Raw genomic sequence first — 25,332 nt, 5'->3', positions numbered from 1 at the left:
GAGTGGTAGCCTGATCACCTTGCATGGTGATCAAAATGACCCAACCCCCCTCCATGTTAATCTTGAAAAGTTACCTGAGCATATATGCATTACATTAGGTCCATCATGAATACCCATCTGGAAGGGTCAATGTTACTTTAATGTCCTGGTGCATTGTATTAACAGCATCAATAGCAAATGATCTAGGCTAATGCAGCAACAGACTCTGTGCAGAAAGTTCATAGGAATTCATTGGGTGATAAATGAATGGCATACAGTGAACAGATGTTAATTTCTAGCCTTTCCAAATTAGTCTTGCACATAAAAGTCCATTCATAAAGTCCTGAAAAGGGGCAGGAAGCATAAGTACTGTTTTGGCATACAGAGACAGCATCCTGTGATTTGAGCATGGGATCGTACGCTATCATGCAATCCTAACTCCACCAAAATCAAAACACTTGAACACTGCATAGTCCATAGAGTACATATGCTTGGTGATGGGAGTCAGTAACATCACAGTAAAATGATATTCCACTATCCCGACATAAAGTACCCATGTACAAATAAAGTATAATCTGGTACTGAACACCCTGTAAGGTAGGTGAGGCTGAGAGAGCCAGCTTGGTGTAGTGGATAGGAGCACGGACTTCTAATTTGGCAAACCAGGTTTGATTCCCTGCTCTTCCTCCACATGCAGCCAACTGGGTGACTTTGGGCTTTCCACAGCACTGAAAAAGCTGTTCTGACCGAGCAGTAATATCAAGGCTCTCTCAGCCTCACCTACCTCACAGGGTGTATGTTGTGGGGAAAGGGAAGGGAAGGCAACTGTAAGCTGCTCTGAGACTCCTTTGGGTAGAGAAAAGCAACATATAAGGACCAACTCTTTTTCCATAGCAGGGCTGAACACTCTATTGTGCTCCTTCAACACTCCATCACAGAAGTTGGCTAAACAAAGAGAAACCAGAATATGGCAGTAGAGATAGAGAAGGACAAGTCTGATGGTTCAAATAAAGGAAAATATATATTTTATTACTCAGCTGAAAATTCCTTGTTAGTCTTTGACAGCGCTACTGATCTTGTACTCTTCTTGAATGAACACTGACATACTTCTTCTTCTGAAGAAGTTTATAGACAAAATGTGTAAGAGGTTTTTTTAGATGAGTAATAATATATATTTTTTCCTTTACTTGCACCTTTGGCCATATTTTGATTTCACAATAAAAACAAAAGCATGCTTCATTTTCAATAGCTGGAAACTGACAGTCACTGCCATAGTAGTGTTTGTTAGTTTATTATTTGATTTATACATCGCCATTCTCAGATATTCTGGATCGTGGCGGTTTACAGCATAAATGAACTCCTTGATTTTCTACCATGTGGGTATATAGAACTGAACTGTTACACTAAGGGCAAAAACTCATCCTTCATGATGGTACTGGGTGATTCAGCCACCACTCAACAGATCCTATAAGAGCCTAGAGGAGAAAGTGGATATGCACTGCTGCCCCCCAATATCTTGCAATGTGCATGCTTTGCACACGTGAAAATTATGAACATTATCGCTACATATTGCTAAGGTCATGTTATAATTGTACAATGATGTGACCCACAAGAACTTGCAAGAGGCATCTCATTTCCCTGTGTCTCCTACCCCACTATTTCCTCTTTCCTTTTCCTAGCAGATCCCATAGTCTCTCCCATTTTCCTGCTTCCTTCTCTTCTCCCCATCCATCAGCCATCCTACCTCTGTCTTGCTCCTGTCTTCAGTTTCTCCTCCTTCCCTTCCCCTGGCATCCTACCTTAGGGAAAGGCCCAACTGTTCAAGTAGTGAGACTATGTTGGCCACCACCATGCCTATCCTCAGTGAGTACATCAGGGAACATTTCTGGGAATGGGACTTTTTCCAGGGCTGTTTTTGCTTCCAAGTTACAGAAACCAAGGCTTGGAAGCCTCAGCCATATATCTGTGATTGCCTAGCAACTTCCAAAAAGGCCACTGACAGCTGAGTGGGCATTCCTCTCCTAAAACTATAGGTATTATTTCTATTATTTTCTGGAGCTTTAAATCTCCATATAAGACTTCAGATTTTTCTGCAAACTTCAGGTTCATAGAGAAATTCCCCCCATTCGTCCCTAGCTTCATTTTGCAGATGTATTAATTCTATCCTCTGCTGCCAAGTTCAGAATTAGCTATGTGATATCTACTTTGAAGACCTCAGTTCAAAAAATACCCACTCTGCCATGAACCTTACTGGATGGCCTTGGGACAGTTACCTTCTTTCTCATACTAATCCCTTTTACAAACTTGTTGTGAAGATGAAATAAGAGGGGGATCCTCTACCAGCCTGGGCTCTTTGGTAGAAAAGTGGCATAAATCTAAATACATGTATGTAGAATGACATATGTTCCTGGATCCATTTCCATTGTCTCCCACTAGTGGGATCCTGAAATAATATCTGTAGTCTGTCTGTCTGTCTGTCTGTCTGTCTGTCTCTCTCTCTCTCTCTCTCTCTTTCTCTGTGTGTGTGTGCGTGTGTGTAGACTATGGAGATAGGAGCAAGCTGCTACCCCTTTTTGATGGAGAAGGATTGTTGCTGATCAGACATATAACATAATACTCAAACACAAACTGCATTAAGGCATGAGGCCTCATTCGCTAGGATCCTTTCCGCATGAAAGCCCCAGTTTGTTTCCTGAGGAGAGAAACAGCTGCTGCATTGGCTAGTTCTGCTACAGTTTTACTGAGAAAGGAGCAAGAGAGAAGCCTTGTGAAGCTGTGAAGGGAAAAAAGAAAACGAGAGCACATTCACACATACTACAGTAGCCACAAGTGTCCCCAAGAAAGAAAGAAAGAAAGAAAGAAAGAAAGAAAGAAAGAAAGAAAGAAAGAAAGAAAGAAAGCTCAGTGAGTTATAATGGCAGGAGAAAAAACAGGAAATTAATACGACCTTTATTAACTTTTTCGTGAAACCCTGAGGTTTCTTCATAGCCTTGGAAGGGTGTCCCAAATGGGTGGGAGTTAATTAAATTTTATATATATTTAAAATTTGTTAGACGTTTACTGCGTGATATGACTCTATATGGTCATGTTGTCCCACCCACCCCTCCCCAAATGGTCAATGATGGGCATGGAGGGGGTAGGAAGGGGAGGGGCCCCTAGTAGGAATTTACACAGCTGTGCTTCCCAACCATATTCTGCACCATCATGCCACTTCTGGGGTTTCTCAAAGCCTGAAGAGTATTTAAGGGGTTTCTCTACAGTATAAAAGTTGAGAAAGGCTGTTCTAAACATCCTTTAGTGCTGTGTGCTATTTGTATGAAGCTATACGAAGTTCTTCTTTCTTACTGGCAATGTGGCATTAACTTCATTTATTTGACTAGAAGTGCTTAATGTAGAAGGTTCTACACAACTATCAAACCACATTAATTGTGGGTTCACATTTACTGCTATAAATTACTCTGTACTTTATCAGTCAGTACAAACTAAACTTTGAACATTCTGTGAACATGTTTTCTTGCTGAATGGGGTACAACTATTTTTTTTCTAGATTTGAACTGCTGCTGAAATTAAGCATTAATAGTTACTAGAATCTAATCTGGAAGAAAATATGCACTGCTGCATGTGTTTGTTTCATTAGAAAGTTAATAAGGGAGTATTCACTAATTTCTGTTAAACCTAATAATTTAGTGGACTTGTGGTGAATTAAAATTGCAATGAAATATTTCAATCTATAAATACACTAGTAAAGGAAGGGAGAAATGCTTCCCAGTCTCTAGCTATTCTGGTTCAAATATCTGTTATCTTTGACAGACTGGCAAGCTAATATATCATTTAGGCCTGCATTTTATTTACAATGCCTTGCTCCTTTAATTCACATATTTCAAACTATCAATAGCTGGCCATCTTCCCTTCACAGATTCCTCCGTCAAAGTACTTCTAAATTACATAAATTAAATGCAGAAATCTCTTTGCTGCACAGATTTTTAGGATACTTTCCTAATGGACATTCCATCCACAATGCTTTAGCCATTTAACTGACAATATCTAGATTCTTATTAGTGTTCTGTGTTATTTCCTTTACCTGTTTCATGACACCATGAAGGAATTTCTTAATGAAGTTTCAGCTAGTCGTGCAACTGATTTTTTTAAAGGATTCACTCTTACTCTCTTGAACCAATAGAAAAGATGGGCTATAAATGGACAAATAAAGAAATAAAACTCTGACAAAGAATAAATCACCTCAATTGGAGGTTGTAGGATAGTTCTGTGGACTATCTTCCTCAATAAAATGGTTCATGACAGTCGTAATTCAGACCAACACAGTTATCATGGCAGTCCATCAAGCATATTCACACTCATTCCCACTTTTCAAACATGCTTTCAAAAATAAAAGCAAGTCATTCCAAGTGGCCATCAGGAATGGCTAGGGTTCCATGACACCGCACATGCTTTGCATGCTGAAGGTCCCAGGTCCAGTCCCTGGTATCTCAGATAAGAAGTGCTGGGAAAGATCCTGGAGAACATTGCCCAGTAGATGATCCTGAGTTGATAGCTCAGTGGTCTAACTGGGTATAAGGCTGCTGTGTATGCTCATATGACTCTAGTACAATAAAGTCTAAACTCTAATAAGAAACTTACATATGCAAAGGCTGAACAATGTATCTGTCCAGAATTCATTGCAACCAAAAGCTGCTCCATGTAAATAATCAAATCTCCTTTTACCCCACAACTCACTTGCTGTTTATAGTCCAGTGAGTAATTGGGGTGACCTTGCCATTATCGAAAGCTGCAAAGCACGATCACATTCTGATTGCTTACTGTACTATCGCTTCTTGAAATCAATGAAAAGCTTTCAGCTGATTTTAGCAAGTCCTCAGTCAAGTTCAATTTGAGCCATAAGAAAACACTGGCTTGATCAAAATTAGATCCTCTGAGAGGCTACAATGAATCTGCGAGTGATATTTAAAGAGATGTTTCCATATGACCAGTTTCTTCTCTAGAAATACCAGATGGAACTAACAGTGTGGCTTTTTAGATGAGCTCTAATCCAATGTTCACTATTTCTCTGGCTGAGTGATTATGCAAGGCCCCCCCAAAAAGTGTGCTTGATTTTTAAGAAAACAGGATAAGGAGAACAGTTAATCGAAAAAGTCCTCTACGCAGCAGCCTCGAATTAGAAATCGCTGAACAAGGTATACTTTAAATTAGATTTTAACCCAACAGAGAGGGAAGAAGGGGGTTATTACATTTAGTAGGTAAGACACACGCTTATTAGTAAGAGTGACAGCTTCAGCAGACCTAATTAGTATGTGCAAACATTAAACAGACAGGGGGCTTATTTCCATGGTAGCAGTAAAATCTGCACAACATACCCCCTTAGCCACTGCCCTCAGGCCTTCCCTCCACCAAGGGAGGGAGAGCTACTGGCTGAAGACTTCTTCAGTTCTATTTTCATAGACTGAGTCTCCGCACGAGGCTCAAATTTGGTCTGATTTCCTGTTCCCGAGGCTGTCACTACTGGCTTCCCGGCTTTCATACCTTTAGACACAGGGATTCGGGTAGGTGTAGGTCTCTGGCATGACCCATCCTGTCCTGTCTGCAAGACAATGAACAACAGAGAAATGTAATGACATATCAAGGACTTCTTCTCGTAGCTTAGTATTCCATCTGTGATGCCTTCTCGAATTGGAAGGACTTGGTCTTTTCAACAATCCCTTAATGAAAGCAGCAAGAGCAGGCCATAGACAAGGCAGGGGTCTCTTTGTATTTAAGGAACCAGGTATGCAGCAAAATAAGAGGGTCTAAATTATCTCCCAACCAAAAACTCTCTCAAACCAGCTTAAGGACTGATAATCCTCCAGAGAGGATAGAAGGTAAATCACACCAGTGCCTGAGTTTTGTTTTGTTTTGTTTTGTTTTGTTTTTTTTTTGGGGGGGGGGGAGAAAGCAAAAATCGACTTGTGAAATCCCCTGAGAGTTTATGGAATTCCATAGGGGAGAGTTTGATGTGTGGATTTTCAAGCTGTTTCCACATTTTACAATTCCCCACAGATTGCACACCCCAGGACATATTTAAATAAAATCACAGTCAATGACAGCTAGCAAAATAAAGCCATTTTTATAAACTGAGAAGACTGACAAACATGTAGCAATCCCTTTTATTCTGTTCAAGTGTCTTGCTTGTACAAGTGACCCAGGAGAAGGCACTGGGCTATAACTGGGAACTTCCTAGTTCAAATCTTATATCTACTATTAATTCAGAAGGTTGGTTATTGGCTAGAGTTGCAAAAGCCCAAATTGGGGGGGGGGGGCGGAAGAACCCAGAAACATTCAGGGAAAGCATCATCCCCCCCCCTCCCAGACTTTGTCAGTTAGTACAGTGGACCCCAACCTTTTTATCACCAGGGACCGGTCAATGCTTGACAATTTTACTGAGACCGCGGGGGGGGGTAGTCTTTGCTGAGGGATGTTGCTGCCGCCGCCTGAGTCCCTGCTCCACTTGCTTTCCTGCCAGCACCCCATCTTCAGCAGCTGCGCAGTGCCACACCGAGGGGGATCCCCAGCCATGGCAGCCGCTGTAGAGCACCAAAGGTGAGCCGGCGGCAGAGTGGCAGGGCAGCCCTTGAGGCAGCATCTGGGGAGGAGGAGGAGGAGGAGCCGCGGCCTGGTACTGAATGATCACGGACTGGTCCTGGTCCCCGGACCGGGGATTGGGGACCACTGAGTTAGTACATCAGCCATTTTTGTGGCATCTACTTAGAATTGCTAGGATTCCTCTGGCCACCGGCAGGTGGGGAAGGCACAGAGTAGTCAGCTCCAGGTTGGGCAAATCATGGAGATTTAGAGGTGGAGTCTGGGGGGGCATCTCAGTGGAGTACAGTGCCACAGAATCCACCCTTCAAAGCAGCCATTTTCTCCAGGGGAACTGATCTCTGTAGACTGGAGATAAGCTGTAAGTCCAGGGGATTCTTAAGTCCCATATGGAGGATGGCATCCCTGGATAGACCTCAGGGGGTTCTAGAAAATTGTTAGGAGAGCCCAGACCAAGTTTTCACCTATGATGGAGACCATTCTTTCTGGTTGCCAGTCTCTGGGTTGGGAAATACCTGGACATTTTGTGGGTGGAGCCAGGAGTGGGTGGGATTTGGGATGGGGAGGGACCTCAATGGAGTATAATGCTATGGAGTCCACCTTCCAAAGCAGCCATTTTCACCATGGGAACTGATCTCTGTCACCTGGAGATGAACTGAAAAACTAGGGGATCCCCAGGTCCACCTGAGAGACTGGCATCCCCAGTTTCTGCAGAGGTACTTCCACATTTTTAAATTTTTAATTTTTATTATATATAAAGCGTTTACAAAAAAATAGAAGCAAAGAAATGAAAAACCAGCTAGCAAAGCAAATATTGTTACATAAGAGAGAAATAATATAGTGTTGTCTTAAGAAACAATATGGTCAATCCCTATCACATTATCGATTATATTTGGTCCTAACCTAAAAATTAATACTAGCTATCTTTCTTAAGAAAGTCCAAGTAATAACACTAATGTTTGTCGTACTCTTCAAATGGTTTCTTATTAACCATGTTAGTAAGTCTTGCCACTTTTGCCAAGTCTGCTAATTTGTCTAGCCATAGAGAAGTAGTTGGAGTCTCGGTCGCTTTCCAGTGCTTCGCCCACACCAACCGCGCAGCCGTAGTTGCATGGAAAAAGATGATTCTGGAAGAACTCGGTAAAACGCTTGGATGAAAGCTTAACAACATAGATTCAGGATTGAGAGGGAACCACATTTTCAATATTTCCTGTAACACCATATGTATTTTAGCCCAGTAACTTTTCGCTTTCTCACAATTCCACCACATATGATAAAAAGAACCAGTTACTTTATTACATTTCCAGCATTTATTATCAAAACCAGCTGAAATTTTTGCAATAACCTTTGGAGTGATATACCAACAGAGGTACTTCCTGACGAAACTAAGATGGTGCCTCCTGAGCTCTTCCATCGCACTTCCTACTCTACTGAAGTGAAGGAAAGGACTGGTTTTTGTTTTGAGAAAAAAACAAGTGGTCAACAATAAACACACATTGCTGGAGACTACTGCTGTAGCCAAAAACAGTACATTTTCCAGGAATGTGTTTTTTCCACAAGTAAATATGCTATAACACACCATTGAAGAGTTCACAGTTTCACAATTCTAATGTTTAACAGAGTTCAGTATATTGCTTGTCCTGTTGAGACTGTTTAAGACTACTTCTGTCCAAGTAAAGCACTTTTGTTTACTACAAAATATGCATCAACATTTGTTTTCCAATTTTCAGCATTCATTTCTCTTATCCTTGAAAGGGCAAAAGGTCAAGGATTATTCAGCTCTCATGCTCTCCCCCCTAAGTATTACAGAGGAAATTTTTTTTGGGGGGGGGGCGTTTAACTGTTGGGGTTAAGGAAGCTATGGATACAAAAAAGTTTCAGCAATTAAACAGAAGAACATTTGGATAAATTGATGTACTAATAGGTCTGCCTCATCTGTGCTTGGGATGCCAATCCTGTTTTGGGAAATTCCCAAAGATTCAGAGGAGGTGGCTAGGGAGGGCAGAGTTTCAGGGGGAGGGGGGAGACAGAGCTCAGTAGGGAGATGCAATTACTCTAAATATTTCATGTCTTCTAGACACTATGGCAGAGGTAGGGTTAGGGTTGAACTTGATTTGGAAACAGACTCGTAACCAGTGTAGTCGTTTCAGCAGTGCCTGGACATAAGCAAAAAAAGAAGAGCAGAAGCTATTCCCAACCCCCAAATCCCAGGCACCTGGGAAAAGAATGAATCCCAACAACTGAGAATTGTGAATGCTAACTACTTAGCAGAAATATTTCCCATTTTTCCCCCAGCAGTCAGAATTTACAATAACTTAGTAGGGCCAGCCTATTCCTGATTCCTCGAGGCCAGAAGCTGCATACTGTTGCAACTGGCAGGTGCTCTCTATCACCACTGTATCAGTATCAACATAATAAGGCAGCCAAAGTGACCAACATCCTGTACTTCCTGAAGACTTTTCAGAGTGCAAGTAAACAGAAATCAATTAAGTGGAGCAGCTGGAATCTCAGGCATTTGTAAAGTTTCGGCAGCATGTTAATTATTCACTTTTGGTTGCAGCTCTTCATAGCTAACTTGCTTTTAAAGCAAATAACCACCTAGTCTTATGTACTGCCACTGTCTATGGAGTTCTAGGCTTTCCGACCTTGTCTAAATAATGAATAAAAGATGCCAACCCCAGATTACAGAGATTAACTCCCCTGGAAGAAGTGGCAGTGGGCTCTATGGCATCACATCCCCCTACAGCTTCCAAAATTCTACCTCCCCAATGTTCGTGGGGACATAGAACTGAACAGTTAACTAATAACAGTCCACGTATATAGAAAACCAGTTGTGAAGAATTTGTTTTCTAGTCTTGTTTATTCCCCACTGTTGTGCTTACTGGAGCATGGATGTGTGTACAGATTTTTCACAATGTTCTCAGTCTTAATTTGCTGAGAATGTTCTGTTTGAGAGTCTCATTAAATTCAGTCCCCCAGATTCCTTGGGGAAAGGGAATGAATGATAAACCCTTGCAATATATCACGGGTTAGGAGAGTTGGTGGTTTTTATATCCTGCTTTCCTCTACCCTAGGGAGTCTGTAAATGGCACAAGTTTCTAAATAAATTATCAATGATGACCATAAAAAGTAAACCATGGGGGTGGGGGACCCTACAGTTTATGGAGATACTGTAATCCCTAGTCAGCTGCAAATAATGGTCTTGGGCTAGTTATTCTCTTTCAACCTAGCCTACCTCACATGGTTGTTGTGAAATAAACATGGGCACTGAGAAGCATGTTGACCTGACCTTCTTAGATGACAAGTAGGATAAAAAGGTACTGAATAAAGAGAGACACTTAATTCTAAAAAACATCAAACAGTGTTCTGGGTGGCTTGTTCAATATTATAGATTTACTATGGCTTAAACTTTCATGAATTAGAGCACGCTTTCTCAACCAGTTTCATGAAACCCTGGGATTTCTTGACAGCCCTGGAAGGGTTTCTTGAATGGGTGGGAGATAATTAGTGTGTGTGTAGAAAAATGTTTCAGGGGTTTCTCAATGGTAACAAAGTTGAGAAAGGCTGAATTAGCGCCAACTTTGTCAGAAGCATTGTGCATTATCCTCAGTTGACAGTTTATTTATTCAGGAAATTTTCATGCTGCTTCTTTAGAGCAGTGGTCCCCAACCTGCGGGCCGGGCCGCGGCTCCCTCTCCCCGCCCCCCCCCCCGCAGTAAAAAATTTCCCAGGCCGCAAGCTTGCGGCCCGGGGAAGCTACTTACTGCGGGAGAGCGGGGAGAGGGAATCAGGGCCGGGCCGCGCCCGTGCAGGCCGCGCCCGCGCGGCCCGCGGGTGCGGCCCGATCCACGGGTGCGGCCCGCGGGCGCGGCCGGGTGCGGCTCGCGGGCGCGGCCCGATCCGCGGGTGCGGCCCGATCCGCGGGCGCGGCCTGCGGGCGCGGCCCGATCCGCGGGTGCGGCCCGCGGGCGCGGCCGGGCGCGGCCCAAAGCGTGGGCGTGGCCCGCGCGGGCCCTGCGGGCGCAGCCCGGTACCCTGCCGGTCCCCAGCCTAATAAAGGTTGGGGACCACTGCTTTAGAGCACCCTTTCTTGCAGCCAACACCATTGTTCCTTAATCATTTTCATGACTCCAACTATGCAGGTGGACAAACTATGTCCTTTCTACACAACTACTGTAGATACAACTATTGCAGGACACCCAGTTATGCCAAATCCTATTAAAAACATAACACATAACACAGAAAGTGTCACAGAATAAGATGTTTACTGGAAAGATGGGAGCAATTTTCACATACATGTTTTGGAGTTGCCATGTGATGACCAGGGATGTGCATCAGAAAAATAATTTGGTATTTTTTTGATCTGGATTTTAGGGAGGACATAATTATTGGTATTATAGGTTACTTGGAGCCCAGATATCAATTTGATACATGGTCCATTACTCCAGATCCAGAATCTGGGGAGGGGGGGACTGTTTTTCAAGCAAATGACACCAACATTACAACAATTGCATGCATAACACAGCAAACAATGCTATTTCACAAGGTCTAGTCTGGGACTGAAAAGCAGCCCTCCATAAACAGAGGTTAGACTGGGGCTGAGATGCCCTTATAAAACTAAGTCAATACCCTATCTACCTTTCTCCCAGTCACTTATGCAGGTATAGATATGTATTGCACTTACCACTGATTGTGTTCCTCGCGTGGATGATGTAGTAACTGGAGTTATAGTGATGGTACTTGTAACTTTGCTTGCTGCTGGTCTTGACAATACATTACTCCTGGGAGAACGAAGGACAGTACCGGTCATCACCTCTTTCTCTGCTGCTACATTCATAGGTCTGACAGTTATCACCGGGCTTGTTCCATCTTGAGCTGTGCTAGGCGAGCGCTTAAACTGAGAGCCTAAATGGATGTGAATTTTGTTGTCCTCAGTAGTTATAATATTTGCATTGGGATTGTACTTCCGGACTGGAGTTGGAGCAGTTTGTTTCTCTGGTGTCACTTTGAACACAGCTCTCCCCATGGTCATGTCCTGTGATTCTGGGGTCACAGTAATTTCTGTGGGTGCAGCAGAGGTAGATACTGTCATTATCTGAATTGGGGACACAGGCCTTTCTATAAAGGGAGATCTAGTGCTCTCTGAGGATTTCTCTCTTGAAAAAGTAGTTATAGTAACAGGGGACATCGCTCGTTCTGGACTCACAGGGCTGTCTCCACTTTTTCCTTTCTGGGACATGTTAGGAGAGGGAATGATGGTAATTCGTGGTTTCTGATTTCCCAAGGTGGGGATGACAGTAGTACTTGAGAAGAAGTCTTCTGCTGTTGGACTAGTGATCTCCAAAGTAGCAGTGCTATTCTCATGATCTGGTGTTACCCGAATATGAAGGGGCTGTCCCTGCTTTGGAGAAAGGACCACTTCCCCAGGATGTTCTGTACTAGTATGTATTCGGGCACCTTTCTCTTGAATTGCTGGAGAACCGTTCTCTCTTTTCTTCATCCATGGAATCCAGGATTTCCTCATTGCAAGCTCATTTGCTGCAGGAGGATATCTGTCAAGCACAGATGACCTCTCCATAGGCTTTTTAAGGCCAACCTGTCGAAGATTGCTCATGATGTGGTTCTCTTCCTGGAAGGATTTCCTTATGAACACGGCAGCTGTTTCTTCTTCTGCCGTTTCACTACTTACTGTATCAGTTTGTACTCCAGTGGAAGTAACAGGTACATCTACCATTCTTCTGCCATTCATACTAGGTCTCAAGGCACGGCTGTAGCGTTTAGACAGCTCAAGCTCCTTTGTTAAGTTCAGCACCTCCTGCCCCATGGTTTTGTTTTTATTTTCTTCTCCCATAAACCTTTGCTGAAGAACAGAATAATCTACCTGGAGCTGAGAAAGCTGGTCTTCTTTGTTCATCAGCTCATGAATTTTCTCTTTGAGTGCCTGCACTTCAGCTTTCAAGTTGCTGCTCTTAGCTTCTTCCAGCCGAAATCTGTGCCTCAGTTCTGCTTCCTGGCTCACTGCCTCACCCTTCTCGATGGCTTTATTTTTTGCAATCTGCAACTTCATTTCTTCCAGTTGCTGAGAAAGGACATTAGCTTTGTCCTGCTCAGTCCTAAATTTTTGCTCCAGCTGATCATATTCATCCTCAGTCTTCATCAAGTCTCCTTCAACCACTTCCAATTGCTTGAGACGTTTTCTCAGTCTTTCAATTTCAGCCGTGAGCTCTTTAATCTTATTATCTTCCTGGCCAGAGATACCCTGTCCTTTTCTGACTCGGTCTCTAGCTATTTCTCTTTCAACCTCCTCTATACCATCAATTCTTTTCTTTAACAGATCCACTGTGCAGCACAGCTGAGCTGATTTTTCCTCCTCACTCTTCAGCTTGCCAATTAATTCATCCTTTTCCTTTGTCAAACAAGTTACCTTTTCTTCCATTTCAGATTTCAGCTTCAAAAACTTCTTACTTTCATCTATGAGTTTTTCAGTCACTTCCATAACTTTGCCTTGCTCCACCTCAAAGTTTTTATTCAAGCTTTCAACTTTTCTCTCTTCCTGCTTTATCTTATCCACCATGTTTTTTCTTTCATCAACCAACATGACTGTAAATGACTTCAGCTTGGTAAGGTCATCTTTCAAGAGCAGCTCTGCCTTTTCCAGCTTACTTTCTGAAGACTCAAGGTCTTTTACTCGTGTCTTCACCACTTCCAACTCATTGATCAAGTCTTTGGTGAAGTTTTTTTCTTTCTCCAAGTTTAAGTGCAGCTGTATGCACTCTGATTTGCTTCTGCTGAAAGCTTCCTCAAGCCTTTCAAGTTCAGACATTCTCTTCTGTAGTTTCTCCACTTCCAGTTTTAGCTCCTTGGTATGGTGCTCTTCCTCTTGCAGTTTCTTTTGAAGCTCTTTACACTGGGACTCGGTTTTAGTGATCTCCTCATCTTTGCCTTCCATTTCAAGGACACGCTTACGGAGGTTTTCCACCTCAGCCATCAAACTGGAGTTCCCACATTCCCCTTTGGCTATTTTGTCTCTCAACTCTTGAAGCTCTTCTTCGGTTTTCTGAAGATTTTTGTTGGTTTCTTCCAGCTCCTCAATTCTTCGGGTTAAGCCAACCAGCTTAAGCCTGAGCTGCCTATTGTGTGACTCTTGGCTAACCAGCTTAGTAGTCATCTCCTCATGTTCTTGTGAAAACGTTGATGTCTTGTGTTCAAGTTCTGCCTCTAACTTCAGCAATTTCTGTCCATCCTCCTTTGCTTTTGAACTTACAGTTTTCAACTTTTCTTCTTCTTCTTTTAATTTTTGAGTCAGATCTTGTATTTTATGGGTTTGCTGATCAAGCTGCTCAATGTGAATCTGTCTTTCATCCACCAGCATAAGTGCAAATGACTTGAGCTTGACTAACTCTTCTCTTAACTTGTTGAGCCTTTTGGCATGTTCCTTTTCCTTGCGAGCTTGGTAGATCTTTTCTTGTTCAAGAAGTTTCTTTAATCTGAACAGGGGAAACACAGAGAGAGAATGTAATAGTGTACTGGCTCTCTTTCTAATGTCTCTAGGTACTTATACTAATTTGGCCTTTATCCACATCTTCCAAAGTTTGCAATGTGCTACTCTTTTTGTTGGCGGGGAAGGAATGAACTGAACACCTTTTAAAAATACATATAAGCTATTAGATTTCCTTGGAAGCAGTACATGCTGGTGTACATTGATTGGCCAACCATGAAGAAAAAACCAGCCCCTTCCCTGCCACCCCCTGTTTAGCTGTAGCAGAGATGAGTCTTCTCCAACCCAGACAAAAAGGAGAAACGATAGCATGAGAGCCATTGAAGATGAGTTGTTGTTGTTGTTGTTGTTGTTGTTAGATTTGTTACCCACCACTATCAGCAAACCATCTCATGGCAGGTTACAGAATAAAACCCCACATAAAACCATAATTATGACCCCATTAAAATATAAACCCTGGCGGTGAAAAAATCTATCCTCCCACCCCTGCAACATCTAACCCCCTCTTGGTGCACCATGGAGGGAGTCTATGGATGCTTATAGTTTGCCACAGGCAATGGTCTGGCCTGATGCAGCCTTTCTCCTGGGAGTGGGGGGAGCATGATCTTCAATGCCATGGCCTCAACCATAAACCCGGCAGAAGAGCTCTGTTTTACAGGCCCTGTGGGAGCTCCTGCAGGGCCCTCAGCTTTTCCGGGAGCTCATTCCATCATGTTGGGGCCAGGGTTGAAAAGGCCCACCATGTTGCCTTGCAAGACATGCACACAGCTTCATCGTGTTGAAGGAAGGGCACAAGACCTCCTTTAGTTTCTGCAGTTCTACTGTACTGCAATGGAGGGCTCCAGACATTGGGGAAATAAGGTGACTTGCTCTCTGGTTAACTGAATCTCCCTTCCAGCATTCAGAGGCTTAATAATGCAGTTCAATAACAGGGAGACAGTTCAGGAGTTACATATCATTGGGTAAAACACACACCAATGAAAACCACCAAAGAACCTTGGTCAGCTGTGTCTTCCGTACTATGCTGTACTCAGGCTTTCCAGCTTTAAAAAAGCAGTATGGAAGAAGGGCATCTTAAATTTCATGGCTAGTTTGAGTGTCCTTCAGGCCTATCATACTGGTTCAGTGCAGCAAGAAGAGGAAAAGGCAGCTAAATCATTCGAGAAACTGCTAAAGAAGGAATAGAAGTTCAAGTTGCTGAGTTCTCTATGGTCTGGGTCTTAGCCTAGTATCCTACCCTGGCACCACACGTTCTGACAAGTAACTGACTGCGGAGAAAGATTCCCAAAGTATATTCTTCCAGGGCCTAAAGAGACAAAAGCAGCCAACATGTTAAAATGTATACAGTGATAGAGCCTTAGCCGTTTCTTCACTTTCTTTGCAAAGAGGGGAAAGGGCTGCTTAGATTTTGTATTTTTGACAGTGAAATTAAAAAAAAAAACAGGCTAAGAACAAATTTCAGTCATTATGCTTGCAAATTTCTCAGGAGTGGAATTTGCTGAGCGCAATGCAAGAATCCAGGTGTGCCCCGATGCATAACTCCAAATAGTTGTGAATTTAAGAAATATAAGTTTCCAGAATTCTGACTCTTTAGGAGCTTCACTTTAGGCCAGTGGTTCTCAAACTGGGGGTTGGGACCCCTTTGTGGGTCAAAAGACCCTCTCACAGGGGTTGTGGCAGGGCCAACAGCTTGTCCGGGGGAGGGGCGGGCGCCACCACTGTTGCCACTCCTCCTGCAGGCACCCGTGGAAGAGGCAGAACTGAAATGAGAAACCCCGGGAAAAAAAACAATTTATATACAATCATGAACAATGGATCTTTATACCATTGGGCAGTTTGGAATTAATTTCTGTGAAAGAACGCTTGCATAATTTAATGGTTGGGGGTCACCACAACATGAGGAATTGTATTAAAGTGTTGCAGCATTAGGAAGGTTGAGAACCACTGCTTTAGGCAGACAGGTTTTCCTCATGGCAACACAACAAAAGGGCCTAGGGGGTACAAGAACTAAAACCAGAGAGACAAATCACTAAAAGTCTTGGTTGTCTCTCATTTCAGGTTCATAAGCATTGTTTTTTTTAACTCTCTAGTTTAATTTCAGTTCAGTTCCTGACTAATTAATTCCCAGCCCTCCCCTTCAATGTCTACCACACAGCTAACCTAAAAACATATCAAATTAAGTAAAGTTCTCATGAAAAAGCCTGTTTTATTACCTCTTAAAGTAGCAGCAAATTTTCTTCATAAAACTACTTGGAGTTGGAGTTCACTTAATACTTGCGTGTTTCCACTTACCAGAAATATTTTAAGGTTTCCAGAAAATAATAAGATGTTTTTACAACCTACCTCTGCTTTTATAACTAATAACCTAAGCAGTTGCACTCTAAAAAACTGACACACCTCTAAAGTATGTGTCAAATCATTGTATAAATAATTGGAGGCGACTCTTCAGCTTGTACGGCATTAGAAATTATACAAAAAGGGTTTTTTAAAAAAAATAAACACCAATATTAAGTATTTGCTGCAAGACCAAAAAAGAGTCTTACGGCATCTTAAAAATTAACAGACACATTGAACTCCAGACTTTGGAAGTCCGGAGCCTATCTTATTACGACTTCAAATGGGTTCCACCCCATGAAAACCTATGTGCCAGTAAATCTATTTATCTTTAAGGTGCCCTGTGACTCTTGCTTCGACATTACAAGGAATTTTCCTGCATGGAAAGCACTTCCATGGAGGAAGACTGTGTGGAGCCCAAGATGAAGCAACTTCCTGCATGTGTTTTCCAGTCGTTTTCTCAAATGGAATGTAGGCACCATACTAGCCAGCCTTGGAACTGCATGCGCCTTCCCTGGGGAGCTATCCAGCATTTCTCCTTAAGACCTGCTAAACAACAATTTAGGAAAATCATCATAGGTAGCTGCTTTATACCACTGGCTCATCAAGCCCAGAATCCTCTACTGTGACTGGCAACAGCTGTTTAGTATCTCAGGAAGAAAAACAAGAGGAGGAAGAGGAAGAAGAAGATTTGAGGTTTTTTAACTCCACTTTTCACTACCCAATGGAGTTTCAAAGCAGCTTACAATTGCCTTCTTTTCCTCTTCCCACAATACACAGCTAGTGAGGTAGGTTAGGCTGAGAGAACTCTGAAAGAACTGTGACTGGACCAAGGTCACCCAGCTGGCTGCATGTGGAGGAGTGGGGAATCAAACCCAGTTCTCCAGATTAGAGGCTGCTGCTCTTAACCAGAACATCAAAGGCCTCTCCCAACACCTGTTATCTGGAATCCTTTCTGCAGTGATACTAAGACTGAATCTGAGACTTTTTGGCATTCCACGAATGTGTTCCAACAATGACCCATGAGTACAGCCTGATAACATGGATGGGATATGCATTCACATATGCACCAAATAAAAACTAACACAGCATTGAGGGACTGTATCAGGGCTAGATAGCTTTGCATTTCAATGGACATTTGAATGCACATCAGATTTATGCCCACACTTCCCCATCCAGCAATTGTGGTATGTCTAGAATAAGAGGAGGGGTCATGGCTCAGTGGTCGAGCATCTGCTTTGCATGCAAATGGTCTCAGGTTCAATCTAGTACAAGGATCAGATAGTAGGTGATAGGAAAGATCTCTGCTGGACACCACGGAGAACCCCTGCCAGTCTGAAGAGGCAGTGCTGTCTTTGGACAGATTGATGGCCTAATTCAGCAGAAAGCAGTGTGATATGTTCACATGCATCCATGAAAAGATCCTTCCCTAGATTGGAGTCAATGTATAAGGTGAGTTTCCTTCCAGCTCTGAAACCTTATTGCCCTAGTCTTTTTCAAGTTTTTGCTTAGCTCCCTTCCTGAAACCAAGCCTGCAGAGACTACTTACTTTAGAGCCCTTGATTATTATATCTGTTGAAAGTTTTTCCCATTATCAAATTAAGCAATAAAATGCACATAATTGTGATGATATAGAGATATAGCTCATGCTAAGATTTCAGTGCATCTTTATAGTTATTTGTTTTGAAACAAACAAACAAGCAAAAGACCTTTAGCTAAAGCCTTTCATACTTGCTGGATCTTGTAGGGGCAGGTGAGGAGTTAGAAAAAAGTTGAGCAGTGCATTTCTTTTTAGAGTTTGGGACTGCATTGTTAATATACTGGTATTCAAGATTATCCAGTGTCACCTACTGTATCCTTTTACTGAGCAATGCTGCAGAAATATATACATAGAAAACATTTCGCAAACAGCATTTATATTATTTGAAATCCATTTAAATATACTATATACGTTTATTCAGTGGAGCAATCTCCTGCTTCAAGCTCTCCTCATCCACGTGTTTGCTAGATAACCTGCTTTACCCTCATTCTACCCAACTGAGCCCTGTGTCTTTAAAGTGATTCTACTGACCTTCCTTACACAGCTGTTGTAATAGGTATGAGACAAAGTCAGTTTGTGAAATTCTTTGATGTAGAAAATGCCACCATTCCTACTACTACCATTATTACAGAATATCAGAGATCCTTAGAGAAAGGGCAGGATAGATAATGTACTTAATAATAAACTAAAGCATAAGGCAGGGGGATGAGGAAAGATACTAGTGACCCTTCTATAAGTGACTGTCCAAAGTGAACAGTCATGCCAGCCATAATGCCTCACCCCAACAGAACTTGGTAACTTTTTAAGAATTAGGAGAGCAGAACAGTAACTTCTGAAGCAGGAAGACAATGATTAACAAAGAAGCAACCTACAGTTGTCTCTCAGCTCATTTTAAGCTCAAATATCTTTGGCTTTTTGTAAATTCAAAGCTCAACTACTTTTCCTGTTATGGAGCAATGAGATGGTTTCCTTATTTAGACAAGCCATTGGCTTTCCAACTGCCTTTTTCTCATATCACAGACATAAAAAGACTGCCTTCAGAAACCAAACCACTTCTCGGTTGCATAACTACAGTCACCACTCAGGCCAATAAAGGCTACCAGAGGAAGTGCCTGCATGTCTCAAGGACAAAACAGAGGATTTAACTCTCTTTCCAGCAGAGCTTATCTTTTCCTGAAACAACTTTGGGGGTCGGAGGCTTGCATTGCACAACAGAAGAAAAAAAACCAACAACAGCTCTGAGGAAGAGTGAATTCCAGAGCATCCATAAACAAAAATGGTGAAAGCGTTCCATATGCATTACCTTGAAGCCTAGTCCTGTGGCAAGGCAGAATTTTCCCTCCTCAAGTCAGCTCCGTGTAGGCTTGAACTGCTAACTTCAAAAGCCTGCAGTTATTTATCCCTCTGAGCACATGTCTGTTCTTCACACACAGCTATTTGCAGCAGCCCACTGCTGAATCTTCCGGCCAAGGATATCCATTAGCACCCGCTGAAAAATGTGCATCTACCAGAAACAACTAACACTTGGGAAGCAAACAAGCCTCAAGCAGAGCGTGGCTTTCTTACCTTCCAGGGAGAAGCCCTCATTCAAGCCCCCTCCCCTCCCCTCTGTGCTAGTCTGCAGGCCCCGCTTAGCCCCCTGCTCTCCAGGGAATTCGCCATCACATTCCAGCCATGTCATCAGAACAATGAAAGGTGAATGTTGTGCTAAACAGCTTGGGACCACTCTCGGGTGATGTCATCCCTCCCTTATATGGCTCATTATTGTGCAGATTTAACTTTGGGCAGCGAGGGGAGGGGATGGAGGAGGGAGCAGCCTGGCTTCTTCAGAGAGTAAAGCAACTGGGGAAGAGCTGGCCATCAAAAGCTGGGTTTTTAGCACACATACACACAAAACAGGGGGGGGGGGGTTGCTGTTCTCCCTCTCCCCCCATTTAGCGTCTCTTTCCAAACCAACTGAACTCCAGCCTATTCTATTCAACATGTGTTAGCCACAGTGGGCAATCCTCTATGAAACAGCAGAAGGAGCTGAAAGCGTACAGCGTGAACGAAAGGCAGGCAATCATGTATAAACAAATTAAAACACAAAAGAAAGGGGAAACCAAAACATCCGTCACTTTCATGTGGAAACGACTTCTAACAGTAGCCCTAAGGCAGCATCCTCACTTCCGATCAGGTGAATCGCCATGGGCAGTTGCCTATCTGTACTCTACTGATTGGTCAAAGAGAAAAAGTAGGGCACATGCCTTACTGAGAAATGCCAAGTTTTGAGCTTAGGCAATTTAAAAGGACAACTGCTGTATGTATTTCAGAGGGAGCGGCAACATAGCATCCGCCACTACGAGGAGACTCCTGGGTGTGCAACAAAGTACAGCCAACACCTTGCAACATTCCCAGAGATCTGGGGGCAGGACCTGGAGAAGGGAGAAGGAACTCAGCAGGGGTGTGAGGCCACTGAGTCTGCCCTCCACTTCCTCCAAGAGAATTGATTGCTGTAAATGAGAGTTCACTTTTGGTTCTGGGAAAACTCCAGCCCTCCCCTGGACAGTGGCAACCCAACTACCTGACCTATTAGGGATTGCCCATATTTTCATATGTTGATGAGTTATCCTAAGGCACAACATTTAGGCAAAATTTGACCGGTGAACAAATTCACACAAATACATTTCCAAACTGTAAAGGTATCCTGCTGTTTACATTATTACTCATATAAACCTGGATCTCTCTCACACACAGAAACACAAACACACACACACACACAGCCTTTCTGAAGCATTGGAGTGGGACAATTAAATGTTACCTAGAATGTCTCCTCCTCCCTTTTCTCTATCAGGCTTCCTGGGCTTTTTAGCAGCTGTGTGAGTGGAGCTCAGTCAGGGCCAACTCTTAGTCTTTCTAAGCATTTGTGGTGTTCCAGAATGCAGCCCTATCTTCAAAGTAGGTCCCAGGCTAAGCCTTTCCTTGGCCTCTCTCCCGGTCACTGCCTCATGTGAAGGAACTGACATAACACAGCAAAGGCAAGATCCACAGCCCTACCTAGATTCCATGGCGACATTGCTTAGAACTCTCCTAGCAAAGCCAGATGCTTCTGTTACAGAAAAACAAACAACTCTTCTCCTGGGCTTGTGTTTCCTTTCTGCCTTGAAAGGACAATTCATGTGACTGAAAGGCATCCTCCAAAAAAAACCCATGAAAAATCTTTCTTGAATTCAAAGCCAGACTTTCTTGTTGTGCTCAGAAATGATACTTTTTGATTATTAGAATCATTAGCAAATCTACCCAAGTTGCTCTTGGATATTTAATGGTTATCCCCAAATCTGCTGTCGGTGTTAGTAAAACAAAATTCAAGAAAGGGGGGGATTTCGGGGCCATTTAGCATGAGGGAATTTCAGCGAAATCATTACCAGATGCTGTCACTTTAAAATCATGGTTTCAGATGACACTCATCAGCCTCCCGTCCCAGTTTCGTTCCATCTGCCTATTTGTAGCAGAAGCAGGGAAATCGTTAAAGTGCATTCCCCTGGTCAAAATCCGACAGATGGCGCAATCACCTGTTAGGTTTCAGTGAGGAGGTGTCATCAGTACTCATTTTGCCATGGAGATGTCCCTCCCCTGGTCCCGCCTCTATGGCTTCCGGGGGATGGGAGGCGGGTGTTTTTTTAAAAATGGAGAATGTTTCAGTTATCTGGCTGCCCCCTTTCTCTATACGTCAGCGTGTGTGTCACATTGTATTTTTTTTGTATTGTATTTTCATTGGGGGCGCATGTAGAACTCCAGTAAAATACCCCCACTGTTTTTGGTTTGTGAATGGCTGGACCCCCACAGGTAACCCCCACACACACTGCTGGAAGGGGATTGGGAGGGGGTGAGGTTGCCAGATCCAGACAAGTTAATTGCCAGGGAAAGGCAGAGACCACAGTTGGAATTAACTCTCAAAGACATAAATTTTCCCTAGGAGAAACGATCCCTCTAGTCTGGAGATGAATGACTGGAAAGTCCAGGTTACCCCCCCTTTTTTTTTGGCAGGAAATGACAGGTTATCCCCCCCACCATGGGTTGACAGGTCCCTTCTGGCTGCTGGAAGGGGATGGGAGGGGGTTAGGCATAAATTTTCCCAATCACTGACAAAGCTTTTGGCCCCAAAGTATCACCTCTTTGCTTCTGAGAAGGGGCTGCCATTTGGGAAGATTTGCTCAGCAGTCTCTAAATATAAGTTTGCACTATGAAACTATCAAAATTTGAAGACGAAGCTGTGACTGATAACCAATGCCTCTGTGAACAAATGAAATTGCGTTGCAATTATTACTTCGGTGTGGGGTTTTTTTTTTTTCAGGGGGGAGGCGGGCTTTGCGTGGCTAGCTGAGGCTGATTGGTTGTCCGGTTGATTGACAGGCTCGAGGTGGGAGGGGGCGAGGGAAGTTTGTGGCGTTGCTCCTCGTATCATTGCTCCTCGGCAAGAACCTGAAGTAGGTGAGGAATGTTGGAGGAGAAACAGTCCCACTAGGAATACAGAGTTTTGGGCCAGGTGTGAAATGACATTGGAACGCTACAATACGCAGCAATGGAATACTCAGTGTTGATTACGGATTTCTACCAACTGTGCGGAATCGCTCTTGCTGTTTCCAATATACTTAAAATATATTGCATTAGTCATATTGTGCCTCTTGGGGAAGTATTGAGTAAAGAGAAATATAACATATCCTTGGGAAAGAATGCTGCTGAGATGAGGGAACACACAAAGATTGGAAGGTGTACTGATTTCAGGCTACACATTTTCTATTACTTACATCATATTTCCTTTTTTTAAAAGCTCAGTTAAAACTGGCCTTAGTCACTGACCATCGTTCTTATTTAAAATAGGATTTAAAACAGGTAGATGATATAAAACACTATATTGTTCTCATGGGGAGGGGGGGAGAGATTTCTGTCCTCCAGTCCACTTGGTGGACTGAAGTTCTCCCCCCTCAAACTCCACCATGTGAACTGAACTGAATCATCCCATTAAGCATTTAGTGCCTTGTATGGTTTCATGAACTAAGTAGATTATCTTTCGATACTGCCACCTCCCCCCACCCTTATAATGTCCCCTACTTTTACCTTTAGAGACTCTTGGCTTTTCACAAAATATATATGTGCTAGAAAGTCCCTTTGGGCCTGATCCGGTTTGCCTTTTAACTCCATGTCCTCCATCAAAGAAGTCACTCAAATGATGCAAAACATTCTCTTGCATGGTATAATCACATGTCTGACTTTGAACAAGCCAAAAAAAAAACACACACACAAACACAGGAATGCCCTTGTTGTACATGTGAGTCTAAGCATTCTAGAGGCATGGCAGTTAGTTATCAAGTTAGTAACACTTAAAAATATAAATGGTATTGAAACCCCTTTGGCTGCATAAGTGCTAGTCATGCATACATTCTATCAAAGGCTGCATTAATCAGTACATTAAGTATTTTTATGCAAAAATATGTCTGCAACTGTCCATACAATAACAGAGACTATATACATCATTTAAATCAGAGTCTAGCAGAACCTTTAAGTCCAACAAAGATTTATTCAGGGCGTGAGCTTTCGAGTGCAAGCATTCGAAAATTCACACCTAAGGTGCTACTGAACTCTGATTTTATTGTGCTACTTCAGACCAACAGGGCTAACCATTAGAATATATATACATCATTCACCAGGACACATAACACAGCACAATCCTAAATGCTTTAGTTGTGCCTAAAACATAGTACCTGTTTGTAGTCCTGAGGGAGGCAGTTTCCCCACCTTCCCACCAGCTGTTTCTTTAAGTGGATTTCTGGGTTTATAACAGTGTCATTCAACTCTTGGCTCTCCTTAAACAGAGTAAAGTTATTCCTTCCTAGTTTTCCACAAGATAAATCACCCATGTGGCATATGACCCAAAGGATGAATGATGAAATTTAATAATTTCTGACATTACCTGTCTCCATCGTGTAAGAAGCAGACAGATGTGAGACAGTACAATCATTCTCCTGGCATTGAGGAATTTTAACTTTTGTTTGGATTATACAGTTGTAAGATAGGTCACACTCTCTTCACAACTTTTAAAAATCTTTTTGGTTCTCATTGTTCAGGTAGTCAAACTGAGGCCCTCCAGATGTCCATGGACTACAATTCCCATGAGCCCCTGCCAGCATTTGCTGGCAGGGGCTCATGGGAATTGAAGTCCATGGACATCTGGAGAGTCGCAGTTTGACTACCCCTGTGTGAGAGGAAGCAGAAGGTTAAATATAAACTGATAAAAGGACATAACATTTGCAAGTTGTTGTTTTTCATGTGCCTCAGAATAAATCCTGAACTCATAAACATGGAAGCAGACCTAGCCAGCATCTTCAACAAGCCCATGAGTTGCCAGTTCTTTCAGAGAACCAGTGTGAGGCACAGCCTCAAAGGGCATGCAAAGAATCATTGACAAATAGCTAGGGAGGAAAGTGCTGACCTGTCTTCCCTTAATGTCTTTTACAGCAGCCTGGCAAGCAGAAATCAGCACGTGAAGCTTTTCTGGCCAAGGAGATGAATAATATCCCATGCTAATGTCTGCACAGCAAGCCAGTGACAAAATTTGCAATCCAAATGTTACTTGTTGCAGAATACAATCCCTCATAGTGGGCAGATTATTATAGGCTGTCCTGATTGGACTAGACAAATTCTCCCCCCCCCCTCAGAAAATCACATTATCCAGCTATAAGGTTTACAGTGTAGATGAGCACATGTGTTTCATGGCCTCATTTAGAGGTGTAAACTATATTAAGAGTTTCTTCTGAATGCATTAGATCTTTTTCCAATTTTTGTACTGTTAGGATGGTTTCCATAGATATGACAGGCCATCCTGATCTGAATTTAGATGCCAGCTGAGATCTTAGAGTCCACTATGTGTTCCCCACCCTTGCTGAGTTTCAGCTAACCCTTACTGACTGAGTTAAGAGTCTAGAGGCTATATTATATCTACCATTATTGCTGGAGAAGCAAGTTAACTCAGCTGGGGAAAAAACATTTGTCCTTACCCCAGATAATCGTTCCTTACATTGACCCAAGTTATATTGGGATTGATATTTCCCTTTGCCTGGCAGAAAGTATCCCATCCCTTTAACAGAGGTCTATTAGGATACAATTAGCCAGGTGATGTTATTTGCCTTCATGCCATGAACAACATCAGCTGCCCATTTCTACAATCAATCTTTTAAAGGGACAGGCTATTTGTTTTTTCAGACCTATATAGCAAGTCTACACAGAGCTGATGGACCTGAACTGACTCCCCACATTATTTCCTTCATTCATGCCCTGCTTTTCACCCTGATGGGAACCCAAAGCCTTTTAAATTGTTCTCCTTGCCTCCATTCCCTCCTTACACAAACCCCTG

The 25,332-nt window shown here is 42.8% G+C and overlaps 1 protein-coding gene and 1 long non-coding RNA gene across 7 annotated transcripts in view; one reads left to right on the top strand and one right to left on the bottom strand.

Moving 5' to 3' along the window:
- Positions 1-24,536, top strand: part of LOC143821974 (uncharacterized) — a 32,258-nt gene extending 7,722 nt beyond the window's left edge. The window contains exon 4 of the long non-coding RNA XR_013226005.1: positions 24,438-24,536. This is a non-coding gene — a long non-coding RNA (uncharacterized LOC143821974). The remainder of the gene's footprint in view (positions 1-24,437) is intronic.
- FILIP1 (filamin A interacting protein 1) overlaps positions 1-25,332 on the bottom strand; it is a 104,944-nt gene that overhangs the window by 3,729 nt on the left and 75,883 nt on the right. Inside the window, exons 1-3 of one of the 6 annotated variants that reach the window (XM_077306506.1) lie at positions 24,977-25,019; positions 11,255-14,057; positions 5,352-5,575 (exon numbers count right to left, since the gene is read on the bottom strand). In XM_077306506.1, coding sequence (XP_077162621.1) covers positions 5,369-5,575; positions 11,255-13,942 — 2,895 coding nt within the window. In that variant the 5' untranslated portion in view covers positions 13,943-14,057; positions 24,977-25,019 and the 3' untranslated portion in view covers positions 5,352-5,368. Of the gene's footprint in view, positions 1-5,351; positions 5,576-11,254; positions 14,058-19,245; positions 19,530-23,683; positions 23,722-24,411; positions 24,549-24,976; positions 25,020-25,332 lie in introns of those variants that run through there. The other 5 variants (XM_077306497.1, XM_077306510.1, XM_077306488.1 and 2 more) reach the window with 5 other exon arrangements.

This window comes from Paroedura picta, chromosome 1 (genome assembly GCF_049243985.1).
Source record: "Paroedura picta isolate Pp20150507F chromosome 1, Ppicta_v3.0, whole genome shotgun sequence".
In the NCBI taxonomy this organism is placed as follows: domain Eukaryota; kingdom Metazoa; phylum Chordata; class Lepidosauria; order Squamata; family Gekkonidae; genus Paroedura; species Paroedura picta.
Note: the sequence above shows the minus strand (reverse complement) of the source record. Positions and strands in the feature narration are given on the sequence as shown.